We start from the raw sequence: 26,378 nt of genomic DNA on the forward strand, positions 1-26,378 counted from the left end.
AACAGTTTATGGCTAGTGAAATGAGAGGTAGTATCCTTTACAGCATACTATGCATGAGAAGCCATCATGGTGCAGCTCTGGGTTCTAATCTCATCGTCTCTCTGTTTTTTTTTTTTGTTTTTTTGTTTTTTTTGAGACAGTCTCACTGTGTTGCCCAGGCTGGAGTGCAGTGGTGTGATCTTGGCTCACCACAACCTCCACCTCTTGGGTTCAAGCGATTCTCCTGCCTCAGCCTCCCAAGTAGCTGGGACTACAGCCGCCCGCCACCATGCCCAGCTAAGTTTGTATTTTTAGTAGAGACGGGGTTTCACTATGTTGGCCAGGCTGGTCTCGAACTCCTGACCTTGTGATCCACCGGCCTCAGCCTCCCAAAGTGCTGGGATTACAGGTGTGAGCCACTGCGCCTGGCCTGAGTGTTCTTAAATTATTTAGTCACTTTCAATATTAATTGTTGAAAGAGGCATTAATGAGGTATTATTACCTTGATTTCAATTCATACCCTATTCTATTTCAATAGAGGTAATAACACCTCTGAGAGTTGTAAAAATTAAGGAAGCTATTTTATGTAAATGGTCTCACACAGTCTCTTGCCCAAATAGGTGCTTAATAAATATTTCTGAATAAATGAATAATAATTGCGATAGTAAACAGTGAACTGATTCCTCATGTAAAATTATAAATGAATAATTATCGTAGTAAACCGAAGCTGGTTGTTCATATAAAAAATGAATACTAGGTGACCTTTGGAAGACCTTTGGTCTTCCAGGGGAAGAATTTTTGTAATAAGCTTGGTTCTTTCCCCAGAGGACTAAAATATTGAATAAGTGACAGAACATCCACCCACAGTATAAACTTCCTGCAGAATCGCAATGCCCCTGGCAAACTAATATGCCCAGCCCTGGACAGAGCACAGTGGCAACTAATCCAATCTGATTTGTCACTCTTGGCCCCATCATTTGATATTTTTGGCCCACTTGATGAGCCCAAGGGCCTGCGGCACAGGCGAATTGATTATTTTCATTAGAGGAGGCCTGGGTATTGGGAGCGAGTTCCTTGTATTCAATCTGCCTCGATGGGAATCACGAGAGCAGGTAAAAAGCTATTAGCCCAGTTTTTTATATTTGCTTCTCTTCTTCCTCTTTCTCCTCCTTAAATCAAGGCTGAGATTGAGGCGACTTGAGTTTTATTTTCAGCTCTGTTGATGACCGTATGGCTTCAGAAAATCACTCAGCTTTTGTGGGTTTCATTTTTCTTAATCTGGAAAATGGCACCAGACCCTTCTATTAGGTCCAGGGGTAATGCAAAGTTAGTATAGAGCCAAGGTCAGATAGTAAATATTTTAGGCTACGTGGGCCACAGAGGATGCTGTTGTTTATTTTTTGTTTTTTTTTTTTCTTACAAGCATTTAAATTTGGAAAAGTCATTCTTAGCTGGACCACAGGCTATAATTTGCTGAGCCCTGGTATATATATAAAATATAAGAATATTAGACTTGGAAGAACTCGTTTTTCGATAACCTCATTGGATGGCAAAATAAAAACAGTCGCAGCCCCAAATAATTAGTGACCTTTCTGTTGCTTCATATTTTTAAAAAGTCAGGGTGGTGGCTGATGCCTGTAACTCCAGCACTTTGGGAGGCCGTGGCAAGCGGATCACTTGAGGTCAGGAGTTTGAGACCAGCCTGGCCAACATGGCAAAACCCTGTCTCTACTACAAATACAACGATTAGTCGGGTGTGGTGCCTGTAATCCCAGCTACTTAGGAGGCTGAGGCAGGAGAATTGCTTGAACCCAGTAGGCAGAGGTTGCAGTGAGCCGAGATCGCGCCACTGCACTCCAGCCTGGGTGACAGGAAGAGACTCTGTCTTTAAAGAAAAAAAAATCAAGGTGTTGAATAATTGCAAAGGATTTTTGTTGTTTATATTAGTCACATTTCAAGTCATGTCTGCCTTTATTTCAAAGTGCCATTACAAATTAGTACAAGCAAATTTTGGCAACTGAGGAAAAATAGCTTTGGAAATCTTGAGAAAGAGGAATTAGAGTTTTAGAAATTTGATTCTTCCAGAAACCTTTTCTGAAGAAAAATTCCCTGCTCAGAAACACAAGATATATAAACACATCACTGCTGTTTGTGGGGCATGTGTGTGTGTGTTTTGTTTTGTGTTGTTTTTTTCTCTCTCTCCCTCTCAGTCCCCAGTTTTAAGTTAGTATAAAAAACTTGAAGTATTCTATGTATTCCAAAAGGATTTTGAGGTGAGAGAAGGCTTGCCATTAAAATCTTAGAGTCATGTTTATATCTGTATTTGTATTCCTCTTTTATTTTGTTTTGTTTTGTTTTGTTTTTTGAGACTGAGTCTCGCTCTTGTCACCCAGGCTGGAGTGCAGTGGCATAATCCTGGCGCACTTCAACCTCTGCCTCCTGGGTTCAAGCGATTCTCCTGCCTCAGCCTCCCGAGTAGCTGGGATTACAGGTGTGCGCCACCACGCCTGGCTAATTTTTGTATTTTTAGTAGAGACGAGGTTTCATCATGTTGCCCAGGCTGGTTTCAAACTCCTGACCTCAGGTGATCCGCCCACCTTGGCCTCCCAAAGTGCTGGGATTACAGGCATGAGCCACCGCACCCAGCCCGTATTCCTACTTTCTAATTTTATTTATGTATTCAATTTCAGCAAAAGGGTTAGAATCGTAATACCTGAGAGTTGGAAAAAATCCTCATTGGCAAAGGTTTCTTTTCTCTCTCCCTTTCATCTTTCCGTTTTCTTCTCTCTTTCCATTTTCCTTTGCCTTTTTCTGGCATGGAATGTGCTTCCAGAGAGACATGAGTCTTTACCTGTCTGCTCACCCTCTTTCCCTCTTTTCTGGCATCACCAGGATTCTTTCGTCTTTAGCCTCTAGTTTTTCTTTTTGTTTGATCACATTAACAATATATTTCTTGGCATTTGCTATTTTTTTTTTTTTAATACAGAGTCTCACTCTGTCACCCAGGCTGGAGTGTAATGGCACAATCTCGGCTCACTGCAACCTCCGCCTCCCGGGTTCAAGCGATTCTCCTGCCTCAGCCTACCAAGTAGCTGGGATTACAGGCGTGCGCCACAATGCCCGGCTAATTTTTGTGTTTTTAGTAGAGATGGGGTTTCACCATGTTGGCCAGGCTGGTCTCGAACTCCTGACCTCAGGTGATCCACCCGCCTCAGCCTCGCAAAGTGCTGTGATTACAGCTGTGAGCCACCGCGCCTGGCCAGCATTTGCTATGTTTATCGTACTACTGTTGGTACATTTCTTTCAGGAAAATGCCTTTCTCAGCTCCTAGTTGTGTGCATAGCCAAAGCCAAACATTTTTCTCTTAAGTAGATTGATACCACCTGAGAGATCATTGAAGTGGTAGAAATAAATACTCAGGAAGTGACTATAGAAACAAAATCAGCAAACCTCTGGCTCCTAAGAAGACCCCGGAATTGTACATGTGCTATGCACAGAAGAAATATTGCTGGGCTTGATGAGACAGCCTGGTAGAGAGGATGGAGAACTGGAAATCAGGAGACCTGGGGCAGCTGTGGGCTGGGGGGAGTCACTATACCTCTCTGGACCTTCTGTTCATCTATAAAAGAAGGGATGAGATTTGAAATTCTTATGTTCTATGAATTTTGTGAGTTAACAGAATATATGCCATTACTATTTGTTTCTTAAAACAATTGTGAGACATGTGGTGAAATAATTATATATATTGGTGCTCTTCGAGGAAAGAAAAAGCTTGAGACTTACAGCTGTAGCACAATGACCTATATCAGTGGTCTCCAACCTTTTTGGCACCAGGGACTAGTTTTTTGAAAGACAGTTTTTCCATGAACTGGGTGGGGGGATGATTTCGGGATGATTCAAGCACATTACATTTATTGTGCACTTTATTTCTATTATTATTACATCATGAAATAATTATACAACTCACCACAATGTAGAATCAATGGGAGCCTTAAGCTTGTTATCCTGCAACTAGATGGTCCCATCTGGGGCTGATGGAGACAGCGACAGATCATCAGGCATTAGATTCTTATAAGGAGTGCACAACCTGTATCCCTCATATACACAGTTCACAGTAGGGTTTGTGCTCGTACGAGAATCTAATGCCACCACTGATCTGACAGGAGACGGAGGTCAGGTGGTAATGTGAGCGATGGGGAGTGGCTGTAAGTACAGGTGAAGCTTCTCTCCTTCACCCACCACTCATCTCCTGCTGACTGGCATTAGCCCGTGGCTTGGGGATTGGGCACCCTGATCTATATAATTGCACATGTATGGCTCATACGAATTAGATATTTACTGTATGCCAAACATTCAGCTAAGCATTTTACTTGTATTATCTCATTTAATAGTCACTCCTGCTGCACAGTGCAGGTATATTAATATCCCCATGTTAAAGAAGAAATGGAGCCCCAAAGAGATTAAGTAATTTAAACCCAAATGTAATTTATTTCAAATCCCCTCTTATTCACACTCATAGGCTGCTTTAGTTTACTCATGAACTTCCACTTTCCTCTTAAGGAAAAAATATCCTCAGTGGTGTGTGATTTGGGAAGGACATAATTGACTCAATAGCTTATGTTGCTTCTTTTCCCCCTTATCTTTCTTAGACCACCTCGAGATTTAGACTCCAAGGCTTGCATTTCTATTGGAAATCAGGTAAGAAAAAGTCATGTCTGCCAGCTAATACGTTGGGCATTTTATATGTATGCTTTCTGACTGAAAAATTTATTTTCCCTAGCATGCTGTTGGGGATGAATCAAAAAAGGTTTGCATTTAAAGGGAAGTGGTATGCAAAGTTTTTGCTATTTTGAAAAAATGTTGAATTGAAATCAGGCTATTGTGGTTTTGATGGAAGGTATTTGAAGAGAGTAACTGGTTCTCTTGGGAGGGCATTTCTCAAAGCTCAGACATAATCTAGTTGCCATCAGTCAATAGTGGGTTACAGACACAATGAAGGGTCATGGCTAAAGAACTGCAGTGAAATAGCTTCAACTGAGACATTGGCAAGCTGAGTCCAAGTTGGGTTTCTGTGTTGCCTGGGACAAGCAGGTGGGCTACCGTGGGAGCTCCTAGACATCTCTTGGCCCTTCTTGTAGCTTCTTGCTTTCAGAGGCTACTTTGACATGCTAGAAAATCTTCTGGCCCAGAAATAATCCTTAGAACATTGAGAGAAACGAGATAGAGGATAATGTGCTCTCTGTTCCGTTTACTTTTCTCTTTCCCATTGCATTATTCCTTTTCTCTCTTGCAGAACTTTGAGGTGAAGGCAGATGACCTGGAGCCTATAATGGAACTGGGACGAGGTGCGTACGGGGTGGTGGAGAAGATGCGGCACGTGCCCAGCGGGCAGATCATGGCAGTGAAGGTAGAGTTGACATTCTCCCAAATGTTTTATATCTGCTGTGTGTACATTTGTCCATCTCAATTGTCAACCAGCCCTTTTAATAGAAGCAAAACCATCTTCTGTAGGGTAAAACAGAAAAGATTATTTGCAGGGAACAGTATTTTCCTCCAAAGGTATGGAAAAGGCTTCCTTGGTGTGAGGTGTATCTACTTTTTATTTGTTTTTTTAATTCATAATTCTCCCTCCACCCATTCTTCTACCATTTTTAATTTTTACAAAACTACCATGTCATTGTCACACTTAAAAATAATTAATGGGCCAGGCATGGTGGCTAACACCTGTAATCCTAGCACTTTGGGAGGCCAAGGCGGGTGGATCACGAGGTCAGGAGTTCGAGACCAGCCTGGCCAACGTAGTGAAACCCCGTCTCTACTAAAAATACAAAAAATTAGCCGGGCATGGTGGCACGCACCTGTAGTCCCAGCTACTTGGGAGGCTGAGGCAGGAGAATCACTTGAACCTGGGAGGCGGAGGTTGTGGTGAGTGGAGATCATGCCACTGCACTCCAGCCTGGACGACAGAGTGAGACTCCGTCTCAAATAATAATAATAATAATAATAATAATAATAATAATAATAATAATAATACTTCCTTCAACTAATCCGGAGTCCAAATGAAAATTTCCTTGATCATCTCAAAGTGTGTGTGTTTGTTTTGTCCTGTTGGATTTTTAAATCAGCATCCCAATGAAAGTTTACGTATTGCATTTGGCTGTTATGACTCATAAATCTCTTTTATTCTATATTTTGTTGCTTTTAAAGAATTGCCTCTGAAAATCAAGAAACCAGAATTGGGAGAGAAAATTGTCTCCATTTGTGGAAAAAGGAGGGTAAAATATATCAAGAGTAAATTTGCATAGTTTTTGAGCTATGAAAGGAAATTTAAAATCATTTCATATTATTGAGTAGATGTTCGGAGGATCATAAAGAATTAACATCTCTAGCTGAGTTAATAGATTGGGGCTATTGTTAGGAATAATCTGGTGACTTGGATCCTTTTGCTTTTAAAGAATGAGAATACTTTTATCTTGTAGATTTTTCAGTCTATTCTTCTGCTGACTTGCTAAGTAGGCAAAAAGTGTGAAGGCCTAGTGATATGGTATCTCTCCTATCATTTAATGACATAATCATGTTTCTGTAAGGCTACAGTATTTCCTAGTGTGACAGATTTTTCTTCCCTCAGAAGCACTGGGACAGGAATGAACGGTTTCTCTATTTCTCTAATTCCTTCTATTTCCTATAGCTGTACCAATTTTCTTACAGTTACTATTCCTTCCAAATACTGTTACATGTTCCCAAAGAAGAGTTTTTGGCTTTTTATTTTCTTGGGACCCCAGATAAGCAGCAAAGTCCTTAATATTGTGTCCTCTTTGCACTGAACAGACGTAATACAGTAAACCAGATTGTTTTTGTAACTTGGAAATACATTCCAAAACATTTTGTCATTCTCCAAAACATACTGTCAATTTGTTTCTTACCAGGACTATTCAGGAAATCAAACGAGTAACAGCCTTCCTTATTTTCATGTTACAAATAGCTCATCACTTAGGGTGGATATTCACAATGTTGTTGCCAGAAGTTGTGTTACGAACTGTACTGTTTCCACGATGGGACTCCTTCAGGTCCCTGCCTGCCTCATCCTCAGAGTAGTAACCATAAATTTTCCATGCATTTCCATTCAGCGGATCCGAGCCACAGTAAATAGCCAGGAACAGAAACGGCTACTGATGGATTTGGATATTTCCATGAGGACGGTGGACTGTCCATTCACCGTCACTTTTTATGGCGCACTGTTTCGGGAGGTAGGTGACCCTTCAGTTCAAAGTCCAAGAAGAACAATAACTTAAAAAGAAGTTTCTTTGATCACGTACATGCCATCACAATCACGGAGCTCTTTCTTGTTTGACACATCTTGTATACGGGGGTTTACGTGTATGCAATGATGACATGCCCTGGGGCAAGGTTGGATTGAAATTATGGTATTTTCAAATGTGGTTAGCCTTTTTAAGATGAGGAGTTTCTCTTCTCCTTTCTTTTTTGTTTTATTTATCTTGGCAGAACTTTCTATATCGCCTGTAGACTGATTTGCTTAGATCTCTTATAATTCGAAATAGTCTGGTCTTTTGACTGCTTTAGGAGCTTCATCTAGCCTACTTGTGTAACGTATAGACTTACTTTGATCTCTTTTCTCTACTTCTGTTTTCCACTTTAGCATTATATGGATTATGAGGCTTCACCTCATTAAAACCAGCTTTTTGACTGGCTATTGCTGGTGTTTAGTGTGAGAGATCCGACATGGAGGAGGCATCTAGACCTAACTCCTAGACAGTGGTATCAGTAAAGGCCTGGATTCCTGGGGTTGTATTGCTTATGTCTGTTAGTAATTAGATTCCATTTTTCATTAAGGGGTAGGAGAGCACATGCAGGTTCTGCTCGGCTACCTACTGGTTTGCTGTTTGTAGATAACCTTATTTGTAAATTCCTTTATGATCTTGACAGAAAACAATATATTTCCCCCCAAAATTCAAGAAAGAAATAGTTAATTCTTCAGGACAGGGTTTACTGTTTTTTTTTTTTTATTTTTCTTTCTCCCTTTTTCATCCTTTTAAACAATTCCCGAACCAAATGGTCTCCAGGGTGATGTGTGGATCTGCATGGAGCTCATGGATACATCACTAGATAAATTCTACAAACAAGTTATTGATAAAGGCCAGACAATTCCAGAGGACATCTTAGGGAAAATAGCAGTTTCTGTGAGTACATTTTGATCCCTACTGCAAGGATAATGTGAGAAATAAAGTCACTATGTGTCTTTGGACCTCGGTATGAAGAAATACTACCTGGGCCACAGCTACTATTCGTACATGTCTGTTGACGTTTATTGGTGGATGGATAAATACATGCTTTCCTCTCTGAGCACTGTGTAGAAGATTCTAGCACTGCTTTGGTTTGGCAGACTCTAGGTTAAATGACTCTAAGTGCTGCATTCATCAGCTATGACCACATTCCTGGTGTCTATATTCTGACATTAGTTTATTTTGATTTTCATTTATGGATTTTTAAAATGTTCTCTTAAGACTAGTAGGCATAGAAGAAAGCAGAAGGAAAATAAATAGAAAGAAGGTCTTCTACCTTCATGGCTATTCAGGCTCAGGAGGGTGGAGAGAAAGAAGGAGGGCAAATGAACAAGATAACTGAGGGAGACATCCTCTCTGATATAAGATACAGTCCTCTCTGGTGGATGGAGTCCAATTTGTGTAACTTCCTATGTATTTGCCTAGATAGGACCACCACTATTTGAGAAAATATCTCACTGGTAACCTAAAGCCAAGGATAATAAACCTTGATATACTTAACATTCAGTTTCTTTCCAACGATATGATAAATAAATCTATCTTGTGTTTCTCTTGCAGATTGTAAAAGCATTAGAACATTTACACAGTAAGCTGTCTGTCATTCACAGAGGTAAGCATCCATGAGCTGCCTTGGCTGTTCCTTTGATAAACTTCATTTCTTTCACCTGGAGTCCCTCCCTACCCCCAATCCCCCGTGGATGGAAGTAGAATTGACTCAGGCAAGAGAACTAAGGGGCTTTCCTTTGAGATTGGATAGCAAACCATATAAGCAGTATTCCTTATCATGGCTGAGGACATAAGAAGAAGACATGATCTTTGTCTTACATCCAAATTGAATATAAATACTTGTTAGCAAGCAGAGCTGTAAGATTATATCATTGAGAATTTTAGAAAATACGATAAAAATCAATCTTGTATTGGCCATCACATGAGAGCTTGTTGGAAAAGAATCATGGGTCTCAAGATCAAATGAATTGGAATTTGCATTTTGACAAGATTTCCAGGTGATTCTTGTGCACATGAAAGTGTGAAAAACTCTGGTTCAAAGTAGAGCCCTTTCAGACAACAGGAGGCAGGATACAATGATTTATCTCTTCCTCTTTCCTTTTCTTCCTTTTTCTTGGCCTGTTATCTCTTCAACCAGCCATCCATCCATCCATCCATTCATTCCTTTTCTATCCACCCATTCATCCATTTATTCATCTTTTAAAATCACTTTTAAAATGTAATAGATCCCCTGAGAGGTATCTGAGAAGAAAATATATTCTGATTAAGTTATGCATCAGGATTCTTATAGGGAAGTAAGATAAATATACGAAAAAAAAAAAAACACCTTAGAAATATGAAAGTACCAAGCTGAGTGCCGTGGTTCATGCCTATAACCCCAGCACTTTGGGAGGCCGAGGCGGGCGGATCACCTGAGGTCAGGAATTTGAGACCAGCCTGCCCAACACGGTGAAACCCCGTGTCTACTGAAAATACAAAAATTAGTTAGGTGTGGTGGTGGGTGTCTGTAATCCCAGCTACTTGGGAGGCTGAAGCAGGTGAATCGCTTGAACCTGGGAGGCAGAGGTTGCAGTGAGCCGAGATCTCACCACTGTACTCCAGCCTGGGCGACACAGTGAGACTCCATCTCAAAAAAAAAAAAAAAAAAATGCAAGTACCAAATACAGAAGTAGTGTAGATAATGTAAAGTAAGTAAGTGCTATGCCTTAGTGATTGTAGTCAGGGAAACTTCTGGGAAGAGATAACCTCAACCATGTCTTTGGGAAGAATAATGGAATGTATTGGTAAGTAAGAGGGCCTTGTGGTTTGGATAACTCTTAAACTCTCTGAGTAATGTAAATGCCTTCCACAGTGCGCCTATTATTGTTAGTTGTTATTATTAAAAATTGGAAAAATAGGATGAAGGAAGATGAGGAGAAGAAAATAGGAAGGAATACAGATAGGAAAAAGACTAGATTATTCTAGATTATTCACAACTTTGAAATTAACATTAAGGGTTATTTCACCATTATGAACTATGTAATTCATATTAGAGAATATATGTAAGGTATAAAAATAATAAAATGAAATTTGTATATCTTCCAGCTTAAAGGGAAAATTATAAAGGATAATTTTTAAAACTTTTGTAATAATCTTTTACTTCCAATTTTATGGGTGTTGTGAAAAGTATCACAAAAGGAAAAAATTAGCTGGAATTTCGAATGTTATTATCCAGAGATAATCGTAGTTCCATTTTTTGGGCATATGGGCAGGTGGATTAAATCTTTCTACTCAAAAGGATTCATTTAAAATCTGGTCTGTAATACTGCTTCTTCAGTAACCTGCCCTGTGGTCTGGAACACCTGGGTTTATGATCCTTTACACTATGTGACCTCTGACACATCACTTGCAGAGGTTTCAATCAAAATTTGTTGCTTTGGGCCAGGCTTGGTGGCTCACACCTGTAATCACAGCCCTTTGGGAGGTGGGGTGGGAGGACTACTTGAGGCCAGGAGTTTGAGACCAGCCTGGTCAACACAGAGACATCCTATCAAAAAAAAAAAAGAAAAAAGAAAAAAGTTAACTGGGCATGGTGGTGCTCACCTGTAGTCCAGACAACTCAGGAGACTGAGGCGGGAGGATGATTTGAGCCCAGGAGTTTGAGGCTGCAGTGAGCTATGATCACACCACTGCATACCAGTTGAGTAACAGAGTAAAACCTTATTTTGAAGAAAAAACCAAACCAAACAAAAACAAAGGTTGCTTTGGTCATATTTGGTATATCATTGTGTCACAGTCTGCCTTTTTGTTCTTTGTTTTATTACTCCTACGTTAAATATCAATAGATCATTTTGAATTGGACATTTGATTCAGTAATAACTTTTTAGGCTCTTACTACAAGTATGAGGGTAATGAAGATCATAAAATCAGTGGAGAAAACAGTTCTTTGTATGGAGAAATTCATAATTCTACAATGCATGAACAAAACATGAAATAGAAAATCAAGTTGAAAGCAATAAGCAGTTTATAACTGGGTCAGGGATGGCAGTTACTTCTGTGTTGGGTAACTTGGGGAAAGGAAGATGAAGGACAAATGGAGATTTTAGGCCCTCTGGTGGCAGAGAAATGAATCTTGAAAGCAGGCTGAAATGATGCATCCTGGTTGTTTTTGCTTTCAGACGTCAAGCCTTCTAATGTACTCATTAATGCCCTCGGTCAAGTGAAGATGTGCGATTTTGGAATCAGTGGCTACTTGGTGGACTCTGTTGCTAAAACAATTGATGCAGGTTGCAAACCATACATGGCCGTAAGTACATTAGCTAGGGTGGCATCTGGTAATGTCACTGCCGACAAATCATGCTGGGAAACAAGAAATGGATGGCCACAGAGGGAAAATGGAAATGTACCGAAGACTCCAGAAGTAGTCTGCCTCTTAGTTTTTCTCCAAAATTTCACGTCTGAAATCTTTACTCACTTGCTTCATATATTGTCTTAGTTTGTTCAGGCTGCTATGGCAAAATAATGTAAGCCAGGCAGCATATGAACAACAGAAATTTATTTCTCACAGTTTTGGAGGCTAGGAAATCCAAGATGAAGGCACCAGAAGATTTGGTGTCCAATGAGGGCTCACGTTTCTCAGGATCATACATAGCACCTTCCTGCTCAGTCCTCACACGGTGAAAGGGGCGAGGGATCTCACTAGGGCTTTTTAAATAAGGGCCCCAATCCTATTCGTTAGTGTTCCACTTCCATGATTCAATCACCCCCCAAAGGCCCTGCCTTCTGATACCACCACATGTGCGATTAGGTTTTAACCTGTGGATTTTGGTGGGGCACAAACATAGTTACATACATATTACTTTAAAAAAATCAAGTGAAGGAGATACGTTATTTGAAAAAATATATACACAATACATATAGCCTGCACAGTTTTCCACACTGTATTGTAGGGGAGTATTACCTTGTTTGTTGAGGACAAAATAGTAAATAGAGCTTGAATTACCCAAACAAGGCAGTTAGATTAGTCATGAGAGGACCTCACAGCTGTGAAGATTCACTGTCATTAGCAGAGACCTTGCAATCCCCTTTAACTGAAGGAACGGACACTACATTCTATCTCGAAATGGACTTGTGCTTTGAATTGAAAAGCTTCCTGTCTGTGTTTAGCTAAAAATTGCTCAGGTCTATTAGCATGGGACAGTAGCCCAGTGACTCTTGTTTTATTGAGTTCTGGACTGTTCGTGTTTTAAGCAAGGATAATTCTAGATGGGCAAAGTAGCTTTATAACGTATACCCTGTTTCTTCTTAAGGCAAATTTTAAATTTATTATGAAAGGAACTTGATCCATTACTGTGTCCAAGAAAACACAAACACAGAAGAAGGGAAACCCCATGGAGACATTGATATTTGTTGTAGTTAACCGGGTCTTCTTGGCCTCAGAGGCATGTTAACAGCTTATAACAACTCACTTGGCAGCTGACGCTACCCCCATCCCCAGAGACTGTTGAACTAAGAATGTTATCTCAATTGTCTTCCCAGTTTCTCAGTTGTCTGTCTCCTTTCCAGCCTGAAAGAATAAACCCAGAGCTCAACCAGAAGGGATACAGTGTGAAGTCTGACATTTGGAGTCTGGGCATCACGATGGTAGTGTATGCCAATCATCATGAACTATGAGGTCGTGGGTAATGAAACTAGAATGAGGTGGACTTTGGGTTCAAGAAACAAATGCCCTAAATGCTGGTTTGGGGTGCCCTCTCCTGCTGAGATGGCAGGAGATTTTGACTAATAATTGTTTGTATTGTGGTGTAATAAAAACACTGATATGGGATTGGGAAACCAATTTTTCTCTTGATTCCACCTCTGACAAGCTGTATGCCTTGTTGGGTAATTGTTATAGTCACATGGCCTATCTTCCTATCCTCATCTGTAAAATAAGAGGATCTGACGAGATTCCTTATAGTTTAAAATTAAATTATTCAAGCCAAGGCAAGAAGCTTAAGCTGTGCAAAGAATGCTAATGTGCGTGAACCCTGATAGGGCCGTGTTATCCAGGACATAGGCTATGCTTCCCAGGATATTTTTATTGGAGAAGGAGAAGTTAAAGTCTGATCAGCTCAGTGTATTAGTTCGTTTTCACACTGCTGATAAAAGCATCCCCAAGACTGAGTAATTTGAAAGAAAAAGAGGTTTAATGGACTCACAGTTCCATGCAGCTGGGGAGGCCTCACGATCATGGCGGAAGGTGAAAGGCACATCTTACATGGCGGCAGACAAGACAGAATGAGGTAGCCAAGCGAAAAGGGAGATGCTTCATAAAACCATCAGATCTCGTGAGACTTTTTCACTCCCATGGGAACTGTAGAACAGTATGGGGGAACCGCCCCCATGATTCAATTATCTCCCACTGGGTCCCTCCCACAACATGTAGGAATTATGGGAGCTACAATTCAAGATGAGACTTGGGTGGGGACATAGCCCAACCATATCAGTCAGGTATATCCTCAATACATGATAACCAATAGGATGATTTCCTTAGACACAGCCCTAAAGTTATATGATTTATTCATAACTTATTTATAACTTTGGTGATTGTAAATTTCATAACTTTGGTGGTCATACATTTTCAGTGGATCGCCAAGGTCTGGAATTATCCACTGTGGTCCTGGCTCCTCCCCAGGCACAGCAGCTGAATAAATCCCATGAGTTATTTCTCCTGCCTGCCCAGAAAGCACATGATCCTGTAGTGCAAAGTGGCCTTTTCTCAAGTCCAAAAAAAGATCAGTCATTTGGTTCTAGGTTGCTTTTTCCCCCTGTCATTTCACCAAGAGACCTGCAGGTGGCTGTAGATGCTCAGCTCTGGAAAGGTCTTAGGCTGGGAATTACTTTGCAGACCAAACATTTGAAATCCTCGTAGCTTTACATCCTGAAGTTTAATACTGTTGGCTTACGATTTTTATGAAGTGCCACAGTGGGTTTTAGTGAGGGGCCCGGTTTTAGATAGGCTTAAGTGGCTGTGTCTAGTAAGTAATATTTAAAAATCCCTAGTACTAGGAATTTGGGGAAAATTGCTAGAGAACAAATTACTTGTTTATTTCCCACCACCCCCCCCCGCCCCGACTTATACTTGAACTTTGTCTTGTGTTTCCCTCTGGCTATCCACTAATGAAACATGGGTGATTCCCTAAAGCAGCCCTGTTGAAACTGTTGTTTCCTTGTTTCCTCTCTTCTCCAGATTGAGTTGGCCATCCTTCGATTTCCCTATGATTCATGGGGAACTCCATTTCAGCAGCTCAAACAGGTGGTAGAGGAGCCATCACCACAACTCCCAGCAGACAAGTTCTCTGCAGAGTTTGTTGACTTTACCTCACAGTGGTAAGACAGCCTCACCTCCCAAGTGTCAATGTGAAAGAAGAAGATGAGTTCTCATGAATTTCTTCCATCGGGGTTGAATCCATCATGCATACATTCATTCCGAAAGCATTTGTGGAGTATGCCCTCTCTGCTGGAGAAGCAAAGATGACCGTGTCACACTCCCTGCCCTCACTGAGCCCAAAGTCAAGTAGAGAAGTCTCATAAATGAGTAATTATAGTATAATGTGGCAAGTCCAGTGATAGAGATAGGAGCATAGGGGATTTAAGGAACTCAGAGGGAAGACCTCAGGATAGGCTTTTCTGGAGGAGATAAATCTGGAGCTGAGATCGTGAGAGGAATTTTCCAAACAAAAGGGAAATAGGAAAGGAAACGTATTCCAAACAGAAGGAACATCATTCACAATGTCACAAAAGCAAGAAACTCCTTTATGTGAGCTTTAAGCAATTTGATGTTGATTAGAGCATAAAGAGAAAGCTGATAGGACCCACTAGAGGCCTGGGGATAGGAAGTAGAGGCAAAGAATTACTTTGGGTGAGAAGACAGTGGGCAGTTTGAGAGTGTTTCTTAGGTCCCCAGAAGTCTTGTAGAACCTTGGTTGCTACTGAGTACTTGCTAACTATGGAGAAACTTGCCCACCATAAGAAACAATGCTGAAGTTCTGGGAAGGGAATCCAAAGAAAGTTGGACTAGAAAGAGGGAGGGAGCCATACTCATGTGGTAAACTATATTTTCATGAAAACTGCCAGGGCAGTCAAGAAAAGCAACAGAGGGGAAAGTATTCTCTAGACAATCCAGTAATTTCTGTCTGCATAGAGGTCATGATGCCTAGCATGACTTGATAGTAAAGATCATGCCAAGTGATGCTGGAAGCAGGATGCCAGAAGTGAAGCACATCCCTGAGCCAGGTTAGTGTATTTGGCCATCTGGGAGAAGTAGATGAGAACTGGGAGGAAGGAGGCTCGGAGATGGTGGCAGGCCTAGCTGTGATCCTTGGAGTACTGATCCTTGGATCCGCTCTGAGTACTCGCTGCTGGGGAAGGGCCTGGAGCTCTGAAGGCTGTTTGAGGTACTGAGGAAGCTGAAGGAACATCTTCCCCATGGCTTCATTCCTTGGCCTCCATGCTTTTTAGAAGTGCTGTGAGGCGGAGCACCCACGCCTGTAATCCCAGTACTTTGGGAGGCCGAGGCGAGTGGATCACCTGAGGTCAGGAGTTCGAGATCAGCCTGGCCAACATGGTGAAAACCTGACTCTACTAAAAATACAAAAAATTAACTGGGCGTGGTGGTGGACAGCTGTAATCTCGGGAAGCTGAGGCAGGAGAACCGCTTGAACCTGGGAGGTGGAGGTTGCAGTGAGCTGAGATCACGCCATTGCACTCCAGCCTGAGCAACAAGAATAAAACTTCATCTCAAAAAAAAAAAAAAAAAAAGCTGTGAATACAGCATTCATCAGGAAACATGGAAGAAACATAAAACAAAGCAACTGTCTGTTGCTTGTGAACCTAAGAGCTCTTGGACTCTTTGTCAGCCCAAGGCCCCTTCTCATTCCTGGTACTTTTCCCTGATGAGGTATGAGGCTGGTCTGCAGTTGTTTGTTTTTGTTTTTGGCTGGATGACTAGAGAGGGGCTAGAGCCTCGAGTGCTAGTATAATAGTTGTTGGATGCCTCTTAAAAGATATATCTTCTAGGCTACTTCCTGTCTGTTTTCCTTGAGGGAATGTGCTGGATGTGGTAGTACCTCTGCCAGGTTGACCTGGGTTCATGATTTTGCCTTCTGGATTCAAAAACTTGTTTTTTGTGGTTGGTTGGTTGGTTGGTTATTTATTTATTTATTTATTGCCTTATCCTCATGTTTAAGGTCACATCAAAAAAAAGGGATGAGGGGCTGGGCGTGGTGGCTTATGCCTGTAATTCCAGCACTTTGGGAGGCCAAGGGGGGCGGATCACTTGAGGTCAGGAGTTCGAGACCAGCCTGACCAACATGGTAAAAACCCATCTCTGCTAAAAATACAAAAATTAGCCAAGTGTGGGGGTACCTGTAGTCCCAGCTACTCGGGAGGTTGATGCAGGAGAATTGCTTGAACCCAGGAGGTGGAGGTTGTAGTGAGCTGAGATTGTGCCACTGCACTCCAGCCTGGGTGATAAGAGAGAGACACTATCTCAAAAAAAAAAAAAAAAAAAAAAAAAAAAGGATGAGGCATCTTGGGTAGTACAGTAGTTCTCAAGACGGGTGGTAATGGGAAATTATCTTATTTAGCTGAGTCTCTTCAAATTATTCTCCCTATTACCTTCTCCCACCTATCCCCTTTTCCCAAGATTCTGGGTGCTTTAGGAAATTTTGGTAATAATGAGGCTGGTGTGAAAAGTTTGAGAAAGCTGAGTCTACCATTGTGAATCACCAGTTTAATCCAATGGTTCTCAACTGTGGCCGCTCGTTTATAAAACTCTAGTGAGTTTTCAAAATCACTGTCCCCTAGGCCTCATCCTCATAGACTCTGATTTAATTGATCTGGGGACGGGCCAAGATACTAATATATTTTTAATGTTCTCAAGTTATTTTTATGTACAGCTGCGGTGATAACCCCAGGTTTAGACGTATGATCTATGGACCTGCTATCAACTAGTTTCTGTTTAGAAGGCTTATTTTCTTCAATTTATTTAAAAAAAAAAAATCATCCAATTGCTTGATTTTTCTTTCACCAGTGTATTTTTTCTCTTACTAGAATTTTCTCCAAAGAATCAGAGCATTGAAACTTTTTAGAGATATTTTAAAAATGAACATCTTGAGAAATAAATGTTTTTTAATTTTTTGTTTTTTTTTTGGAGACAGTCTTGCTCTGCCACCCAGGCTGGAGTGCAGTGGTGCAATCTCAGCTCACTGCAAGCTCCGCCTCCTGGGTTCACACCATTCTCCTGCCTCAGCCTCCTGAGTAGCTGGGACTACAGGTGCCCGCCACCACGCCCGGCTAATTTTTTGTATTTTTAGTAGAGACGGGGTTTCGCCGTTTTAACCAGGATGGTCTCGATCTCCTGACCTCGTGATCCGCCCGCCTCAGCCTCCCAAAGTGCTGGGATTACAGGCATGAGCCATCACGCCCGGCCGATTTTTCTAAATGTATGCACACATGTGGAAGTTCCAGATACTGGCATCATTGCTCTTCATATAATGACTGCCCTGTGCCTTCTCTCTCCTTGTAACACCCATGGTGCCTTCATGGCTGCCTGCAAAGATATCCCCTTCTCTCTTGTTTTCTCTTAATTTTAGTCCCAGCTACCACAGTTCATTAATTAAAAAATTTTGAGCCATAGACATGTCCCAGCTTTCCTGAAACTGTTAATTCTATTAATACTGTTTGCTCAGTGTCATTTCATTTCTACTCAAGTAAGAGTTTGTCTTGTATCTGGGTATATTAAAAATAATACCCTGTCTCTACAAAAAATACACAAGTTAGCTGGTATGGTGGTGTGCACCTGGGGTCCCAGCTACTAGGAAGGCCAAGGTGGGAGGATCGCTTGAGCTTGGAAGGCTGAGGCTGCAGTGAGCCATAATTGTGCCACTGCACTCTAGCCTGGGTGACAGAGCAAGACCCTGCCAAAATAAGATAAAATTAAATAAATAACAAAATGTAATATAAAATAAAATAAAATAAAATATGAAACTATCTAGAAACAAAACCCAAATCACTTTACCCTAGAAGTCATTAAAAGATAAATTTTCCTTCCTCAAAGTGTCAGTATTATAGTTCTGGTAGAATGCTATGCTTAAGAATATCAATTGTCTAAAATAGTCATTTTGTTGGTATGGGAATTAAGAAATAGAAGGGAATCGTTAATTCTGAATTTTATGAGCATTCTTACTTATCCTCAGTTTGACTTTTTCAGCATGGAAGCTCTCCTATTTCAGATCCCAGGTCAATAATTTTTTTTACCTGCCACAAACCACCGATATATTTTCTTTGATATCCCTTAAGCACGAACATTATTTTTCAACTGGGTTGAAAAAGTCATCTTATACTCATAAAGTAGCACTGATTTTCTTTTAGAGTTTATGACTGGCCTAGAACTTTACGGAAGCAATTTTATTTTTCATACATATATTAATATATGGGTACATACCTCCATCCATTAGCAATCTAGTGATTTTACTTGTTTGATTACTGAAAGCTTGAGGTTTGATCTGGAGCTTGATGGAAAGAATGGAAAAGTGACTGTTAACAGAAGAGTACCTCTTCTACCTCTTCATGAACAGAGGGCTATTCCCTGTGCACGTAACTCCCCTTTATCAGCTATTCTTTTATTTTTCTCATGAATAAAGCTTATTATTGAGACATATCTTCATTAAAGGACCTTTTTTTTTTCGTGATCTCCATGTTTTTTATATTTTTATTACGTAGGCTATGGTCCTCCCAGACTTCTCAGAAAGGCCCAACTCTGTGTCCTATAGTGGGGAAGGGAGACTACGGATTTGGAAAGTGAAATATTTAATCTCAAATTTCAAGATAGATACATCTATGTTTTTATTGCCTACATCTGTCTTTGGTATGTAGAAAAAGAACACATTACCCACAGCCTAGGTAACTGTCAGAGTATTTGTGGACTTGTGTATCCTACCTAAGCATTCGATGTCACAAAGCTACTAGGTATCATACACCTGCACCCAAGGAATCAACTTGGCATGATGCCATCACCATGTTGCTAGTTACCATAATTCTGTATCCAGGGAATTGACTTGGTAGCCACTCTTGTCTGGCCCATCAGTACTGATCACTGCTTGTTAGTTGACAGTAAATCGCTTGGTTTGTGGGGTGAAGTAGAAAAGCTCTTACAGGCTATCATCACCACACCCAAAGTTAGACCTAGAGTCCAGAGTTCCAGTTTTTGCATTTCTTTTGCAGTAACATCTGACAATGTTATCTTGAAGGAGAAAGAAGAATTAACCATATGAATGTAAAGGAAAAAAGCAAACCCACAATGGTTTCTTACAAACCCTTCTTTTCTGTATTTATTTTGAGATAGGACTACAGAATGAGATTTTCTTCCTCTTTTTCCTATATATCTCTTTCTTATCATAGGGGTTTTAAGGAGTTCTTGGGTTGGGTTGTGTTGACCATGTCAGCCTTGTTTTGGGATTCATCACAGAGAAGTCTAATAGAGAAGTCTTGCTTTCTAGTCCTGCAGAAGGCTTAACAAATGAGTTCGCAAAAGATTGGAATCTTAGCCGGTTTGCACTTTTCGTCATGAACTCTTCCTATAGGTTCACAGAAGGAAGTCACTGGAAATCAACTGCCGAGTGCCAAATCAGCTGGACTTCCCTTTGGCTTTTTCTCCAGGCCTATTTAAGAAGCTGTGGGCCCAACTGACCAGTCTGATGGCATATTGAAGGGTAGTGGAGGCCCACTCAAGCATCGTTATTGTCTGACTCAGAGAAACTAGCATAAAACACAGGCAGTCAAATACAGTCTCCTACTTGCGTAGGAAGGACAGTAAAAAGAGGCACTAGATGTTTATTTAGCTTTTGACAAATGTATGTCTTGAAAGGCGCAATGTGTTTTTATTCTGTGGATGTACCAAATAGCCCTTCTTGGAAATGATCAGGGGAATTCAAATAGGCAGAAATCCTCTGGTCAGCACAAACTACAAGCTAGCAATTCTCAAGACAGCATGAGCTGTTTTTTAGTGTCAGCTATGGTCAGAAGCGTGTGTTGTGGCATTTGGAAAAGGAATTAGGGCAGTTAGCTAATTGCACGCTTGAAAATGACAAGCTCTTTGAAAATTCAAGTCTGATTCCAGTTCAAAAAGAAATTGGTGTTGCTTTGAACTCCAAAGTTGTTATTGTATACTGAATTTCAAGTACTTCCTACTAAACATGGAAAATTTGCTTCCCCCCCCAGCCTTATCCTGAGTATTTTGCTATTCTTAGCCCATGTTTTGAAGTGTTCTTGATTTAAAAGATAGAGAGAATGGGTTATATCAGTTACATTAATTTAATAAACAGCCTTGCTTTGCAGTGTATTTTCCATTTATATTCTGCAGTAGTGTTTGGGGTAGATTGTGAGCCTTCTAATCAGGGGCCATGAGTCAAGGAATAGCCAATTGGCCAGTAGTTTTGGAGGTTTCAGGAATCTTTAACACTTTATGATGGATCACCTAGGGTACTTTCCCCATATTTTCTTTATACAGAGTTAACAAAAATCTGGAGATTTTTTTTTTCTTTTTTGATACAGTCTCACCGTTGCCCAGGCTGGAGTACAGTGGTGCAATCTCAGCTCACTGCAACCTCTGCCTCCCGGGTTCAAGTGATTCTTGTGCCTCAGCCTCCCTAGTAACTGGGATTACAGGCTCCTGCCACCATGCTCAGCTAATTTTTGTATTTTTAGTAGAGTTGGGGTTTCACCATGTTGGCCAGGCTGGTCTTGAACTCCTGACCTCAAGTGAGCTCAATTGATCCACCTGTCTCACCCTCCCAAAGTGTTGGGATTACAGGCATGAGCCACTGCACCTGGCCGAGAAATCTTTATAAGCTGTTCCAGAAGTGAAAAGATAAGATATCCTGACTCAAAATCAGTATTTTAAAAAATACAGCATTTAAAAAAATCCAATATTTTTTAAAAAATACAGCATTTAAAAAAATACAGTATTTTAAAAAATGGAGGCTGGGCACAGTGGCTCACGCTTGTAATCCCAGCACTTTGGGAGGCCGAGGCGGGCGGATCACGAGGTCAGGAGATCGAGACCACGGTGAAACCCCATCTCTACTAAAAATACAAAAAATTAGCCGGGCGTGGTGGCGGGCACCTGTAGTCCCAGCTACTCGGAGAGGCTGAGGCAGGAGAATGGCGTGAACCCGGGAGGCGGAGCTTGCAGTGAGCCGAGATTGTGCCACTGCACTCCAGCCTGGGTGACAGAAAAAAAAAAAAAAAAAAAAAAAAAAAAATTGGAGGTGCTTAAGCTCATCTATCTGTTGGAAAGAGACAGTCATTTTATCTTTTCTGCTAAATATAAAGTAAAAAATCGGCACATTTTTACATTTGAGAAACAAGCTTTTCTTCCTGACATTGCCTTGGTTCTGTGGTTGACCGATGAAAGCTAGTAACGGAGTGGGCCTGGGTCCTCAATGAGAATGTTCCAGATGCAATGCAGAGTTTAAGGTCTAAATAGAGACATCCAGAATCAACCATCTGAATATTGAGTGTGGATTTAATGTTGTGCTTGTGCTTTTTGTTATTTACTTAGCGTGTTACATTGTTCCAACGATAGAGAAGAATTTCTGGTTTTTGATTTGCTTTGAACAATAGTGGGAAATTCAGGGCTTCTAGCCTGTTTGTTTTTTTTTACCAGGGTCTGTGTGCAAGTCAGCAACGCTCCTGGGATCACATTGCTGCTTCTGTGTTTCTTTCTAGGTAAACTAGCTCTTGAACTTAGAAAGAAACACTTTTGCTTCCTGGGGTTGAGGGTTGAGGGTAGGAGACGGTCGTGGTGAGAATGTACTTAAAGACAGACAAACCAGCTGGAGATGGTCCTTTTAAGTGAAGGGGAGAGGAAGCTGCCACAAGGAGGGGCCACCTATTACACATAGCACAGCGTTTCTTAATCTCTGCACTAATGACATTTTGGGCTAGAGTGTTCTTTGTTGTGGGGGATTGCCCAGTGCATTATAGGATGTTTAGCAACATCCCTGGCCTCTACCTATTAGATGCCAGTAACACCCTGCCACCAGATGTAACAACCAAAAATGCCTCCTGACATTTTCCATATATTCCCTGGGAGCAAAATGACCTCCAGCTGAGAACCACCCACTTGGACTCTCAGCATCTAGGTACCTACAAAACCATCAGTGGGAGTTACACAGACTCATTCATTTCACTCAGCACACATTCCCATATCAATCGGACTTTGCCAGCTGTTAATTCCTCTTTCTAATGTGCTCTTATTTTTATCCTCAGTTGAGATGAAACTTTCTCTCATAGGTTGTCTGGTCACTGAGGTCACTAGGTCCTAGGTCTGCCCTCAGTTCCAGGTTGAAACTTCTGTCCTCACATCTACCCGTAGCCTGTCTCAGGTTCCCTGGCTTCCACCCACAGCATTGCCTGGAACAAACTGGTAGGCTGATTTTAAGTTGTTTTGGTTCAAAAACTTTCTCTCTCTCTGTTTTTTTTTTTTTTTTTTAATTTTATTTCGTTTTAAACCACAGTTTCTCGAAGTGCCTGAACTACTTCGCTCTCTCATGGTTCTGTACCTTACCCTGTCATGCTTAGCTTCAGAGGGTGAGGCAGAGCTCACATCACATGTACTAGGTCTCATTTGCTCAAAATGATCCATTAGCTCAAATCCCAGCAACCCAATAATCAGTTACATTTTGATTCCTCCAAATCCAGGCAAAATTCCTTTCCATTCCAATGCCAGGCAAAGCTCCTTTCCATTCATGTGTGATTTTGTGGTCCATTGGGCACAGGAGTCTATAGGTTGCCTTGCAAATCATAGTTTTCAAAATCATCTTTTTCTGCATTCTATAACGTGGGATTCCAACTCCAAGTAAATTGTTTCTTTTCTTTTCTTTCTTTCTTTTTTTTTCATTTTAAGGCCAGAGTTGGATAGAGGATAGGGATGGGCTGATAATGGGATGATGGGTTGGTCTCTTCATCTTACAGTTTTATTGCTGTTAAATAATAAGTAACAGCACTTATTGCCTCCGGTATCAAATATTATTAAATGTCTGTGTCAACGGAGAGCAGAATAACCAGAAGTCACCTGACAACAGCACATGACCATAAAGTATTTCTAACAAGAATAATTGCTGTCACTGAGCGCGCTCTCTCTTTTATCAGCTGTCGTAAACAGGTCTTATTACCTTTGTCATAAACAAGTAGTATTACCTCAGAAATGTTATGGGGGGTTGGGCACAGTGGCTCACACCTGTACTCCCAGCTCTTTGGAAAGCTGAGGCAGGTGGATCACTTGAGCCTAAGACTTCGAGACCAGCCTGGGCAACATGGTGAAATCCTGCCTCTACAAAAAATACAAAAATTAGCCAGGCATGGTGGCACGTGCCTGTAATCCCAGCTACTCAGGAGGCTGAGGCAGGAAGATCACCTGAGCCTAGGGAGGTGGAGGCTGCAGTGAGCCGAGATTGTATGCCCCTGCACTCCAGCCTGGGCAACAGAGCCAGCCCCTGTCTCAAGGAAAATAAAATTAATATTAGGGGTTTATTGCTTCTATCTCAGGCAGGTTTCGTTAGGACTATATAAAAGCAAATTATGCATTCATGGGAAACAGAAGCAAAAAGAACCAGGTACCTGACAGTGAAGAGGTAACAAATGGCAATGTAAGAAACACTTGCCAATTTCTTTGTCTGTGGAAATGGCATTAAAAGCTGCTTTGAAGGAAAGTAGATATTTTTGAAATACAATGGCTGTAGATCAGAAAAATTAGTGTGTATGTCATTGGTAAAGTATCAAAAGGAAAGTGCGCACACACACACACACACACACACAACTATTTTTCCCATTAAGGCACAACCAGGGTGATTTAAAACATAATACATAAGCGTTACAGAAGAGGAAAGTTAAGGTAGGAGGCTGTGTTTTCAATACACTTTTAAAGCTGATTATGTTTAGTGTTCTACAGGTTCTGAAATCCTTGTCTAATGAAAATATATATGGCTTCTAGATTTTAATGATCAATTTTTTTTCTTTAAGCTTAAAGAAGAATTCCAAAGAACGGCCTACATACCCAGAGCTAATGGTGAGTATTGTTAGCAATATAAACATGACTATACTAATAGCTATAAAAGGCAAAGTCACTAAGACCTAAATTATCATCACATCACAATATTGGAAGAGTTGGTTCATTGAGACATCAGTGACAGGACTTGAACTCCAGGAAAGAGAGTTAAAGAGTTCATCCTACATCCTTCTTAAATACAGGTTGGGACCTGTCACTATTCTTAGTAGTTTTTTTCCAGGCTAATAAACCTGTCATGATACAGAGCAAATTATGTATATACAATTTATATTTTTGAATTTAAAAGATATGAGAATCCTCATATTACTAAGAGAAAATTAAGGAAAGTATGATTTAAGAGATTTCAATAATGAGGAAAACTTAAATGCTATTTGACTGATCAATTTTTGATCAAATATCTGGGCTAAATTAGATGAACAACTTTTTGGTGGGTAGCTAGGGAGGAAAAAAAATTTTTGCTTTTTGTTTTCACTTTGGTGGAAAAAAGTAAGACAAAGCATTATTAGTTTAAATTATACTCCCTCAGCATTCACAGTTTATCACTTGCTGTGTCTATAAAAAGCAAGAGTGAAGAAAGTAAGACTTAGCATTGTTGTATTAAAATAACGTTTCTTAAATTGTGGTAACTATAGGCAGGACACGGTGGCTGCTCATGCCCGTAATCCCAGCACTCTGGGAGGCCGAGTTGGGCAGATTGCTTGAGCCCAGGAGTTGGAGCCCAACCTGGGCAACATGATGAAACCCCACCTCTACAAAAAGTACAAAAAATTAGCCGGGCATGGTGGCATTTGCCTGTAGCCCAGCTACTCATGAGGCCGAGGTGGTAGGATTACTTGAGCCCGGGAAGTTAAGGCTGCAGTGAGCCGTGATTGTGCCACTGAATTCCAGCCTGGGCAACAGAGTGAGACCCTGTCTCAAAGAAAAACAAACAAACAAACAAAACTCTGATAACTACAATTCTAAGCTAATTACTAGTGATTCTAAGCTAAATACAAATGGCAAGGACCTAAACTTGGCAATGCTTTGATTTATCTAAGTATATGTTGAATGTAGGAGAAACACATTTTTGAGGGGGAGAAATATATAAAATTCAGACTCTTTGCTAATTTATGTTAACTCCCAGATTTGTTTCAATTATCAAGGTTTTCATTTTAGCGGGGGAAAGAAGAGTTACGTTCATGCACAATTTCAAAAGCAATAAAACACTGACACCCTTTCTTACTGGAACACAGTCAGTCATGAGGCATTAAATGCTTGCTCCTCTGCTATCCCAGCCACAAGCCCTGCTGTCTTCAAGACCAACTCAGGGCATGTCTTAGAAGCATGGATTCCTAGTGTCAAATGCTGTGGTGCGGTGGCTTAGATATGAGGAAGCATAGCTTGGAAATGTCGAGTCAGGAAGAGTTATAGAAAGCTGATCAGGAAGGTGCATGATAGTTACAGCCAATCACATAGATTTTTACTTCTGTCGCCTAAGCTTTGATTGATGATTGAACCATTTTGCAACCGGATGACTTGGAGACGAGACCATCTCCTTGGGCCTCCATTGGGTCCATTAAAAGGCAGCCCCTGGTGCTCAGCACTCTACCATCTTTATTCAACTAAAACTCACAGTTAAAGAAGGAAATATGAGTAATGTTTGAGAAAATCCTAGCATAGTACATGTTTAAGTTGAATATTTTCTTCCTTATTACTTTTTAATAGCCAGTCAAAGGCTTTTTTGGTTCTGTTTACTCTTTTTTAATGTGCTTATGCACCCGCTAGGGCATTTTAAAATTAATTTCACATAAAATACAGTAAATATAGAGTTATTCTTGTAGGATACTATGGAGCCTGTAATCCTATTTTATTTATTTATATTTTAATTTTTATTTTTTAGAGATGGAGTCTCATTGTGTTGCCCACACTGGTCTCGAATTCCTGGGCTCAAACAATCCCCCTGCCTGGGACCCCCAAGTAGCTGGGACTACAAGTGTGCACCTGTATTCCTATTCTAAAGT

The 26,378-nt window shown here is 40.8% G+C and overlaps 1 protein-coding gene across 3 annotated transcripts in view; it reads left to right on the plus strand.

The window, feature by feature from the left end:
• MAP2K6 (mitogen-activated protein kinase kinase 6) overlaps positions 1 to 26,378 on the plus strand; it is a 132,920-nt gene that overhangs the window by 98,496 nt on the left and 8,046 nt on the right. Inside the window, exons 3-11 of one of the 3 annotated variants that reach the window (XM_032177958.2) lie at positions 4,629 to 4,677; positions 5,273 to 5,386; positions 7,107 to 7,226; positions 8,061 to 8,177; positions 8,838 to 8,889; positions 11,444 to 11,571; positions 12,831 to 12,908; positions 14,497 to 14,636; positions 24,333 to 24,378. In XM_032177958.2, the coding sequence (XP_032033849.1) occupies positions 4,629 to 4,677; positions 5,273 to 5,386; positions 7,107 to 7,226; positions 8,061 to 8,177; positions 8,838 to 8,889; positions 11,444 to 11,571; positions 12,831 to 12,908; positions 14,497 to 14,636; positions 24,333 to 24,378 (844 nt within the window). Of the gene's footprint in view, positions 1 to 4,628; positions 4,678 to 4,979; positions 5,071 to 5,272; positions 5,387 to 7,106; positions 7,227 to 8,060; positions 8,178 to 8,837; positions 8,890 to 11,443; positions 11,572 to 12,830; positions 12,909 to 14,496; positions 14,637 to 24,332; positions 24,379 to 26,378 lie in introns of those variants that run through there. The other 2 variants (XM_032177961.2, XM_032177959.2) reach the window with 2 other exon arrangements.

This window comes from Hylobates moloch, unplaced genomic scaffold (assembly GCF_009828535.3).
Source record: "Hylobates moloch isolate HMO894 unplaced genomic scaffold, HMol_V3 SCAFFOLD_15, whole genome shotgun sequence".
In the NCBI taxonomy this organism is placed as follows: Eukaryota; Metazoa; Chordata; class Mammalia; order Primates; family Hylobatidae; genus Hylobates; species Hylobates moloch.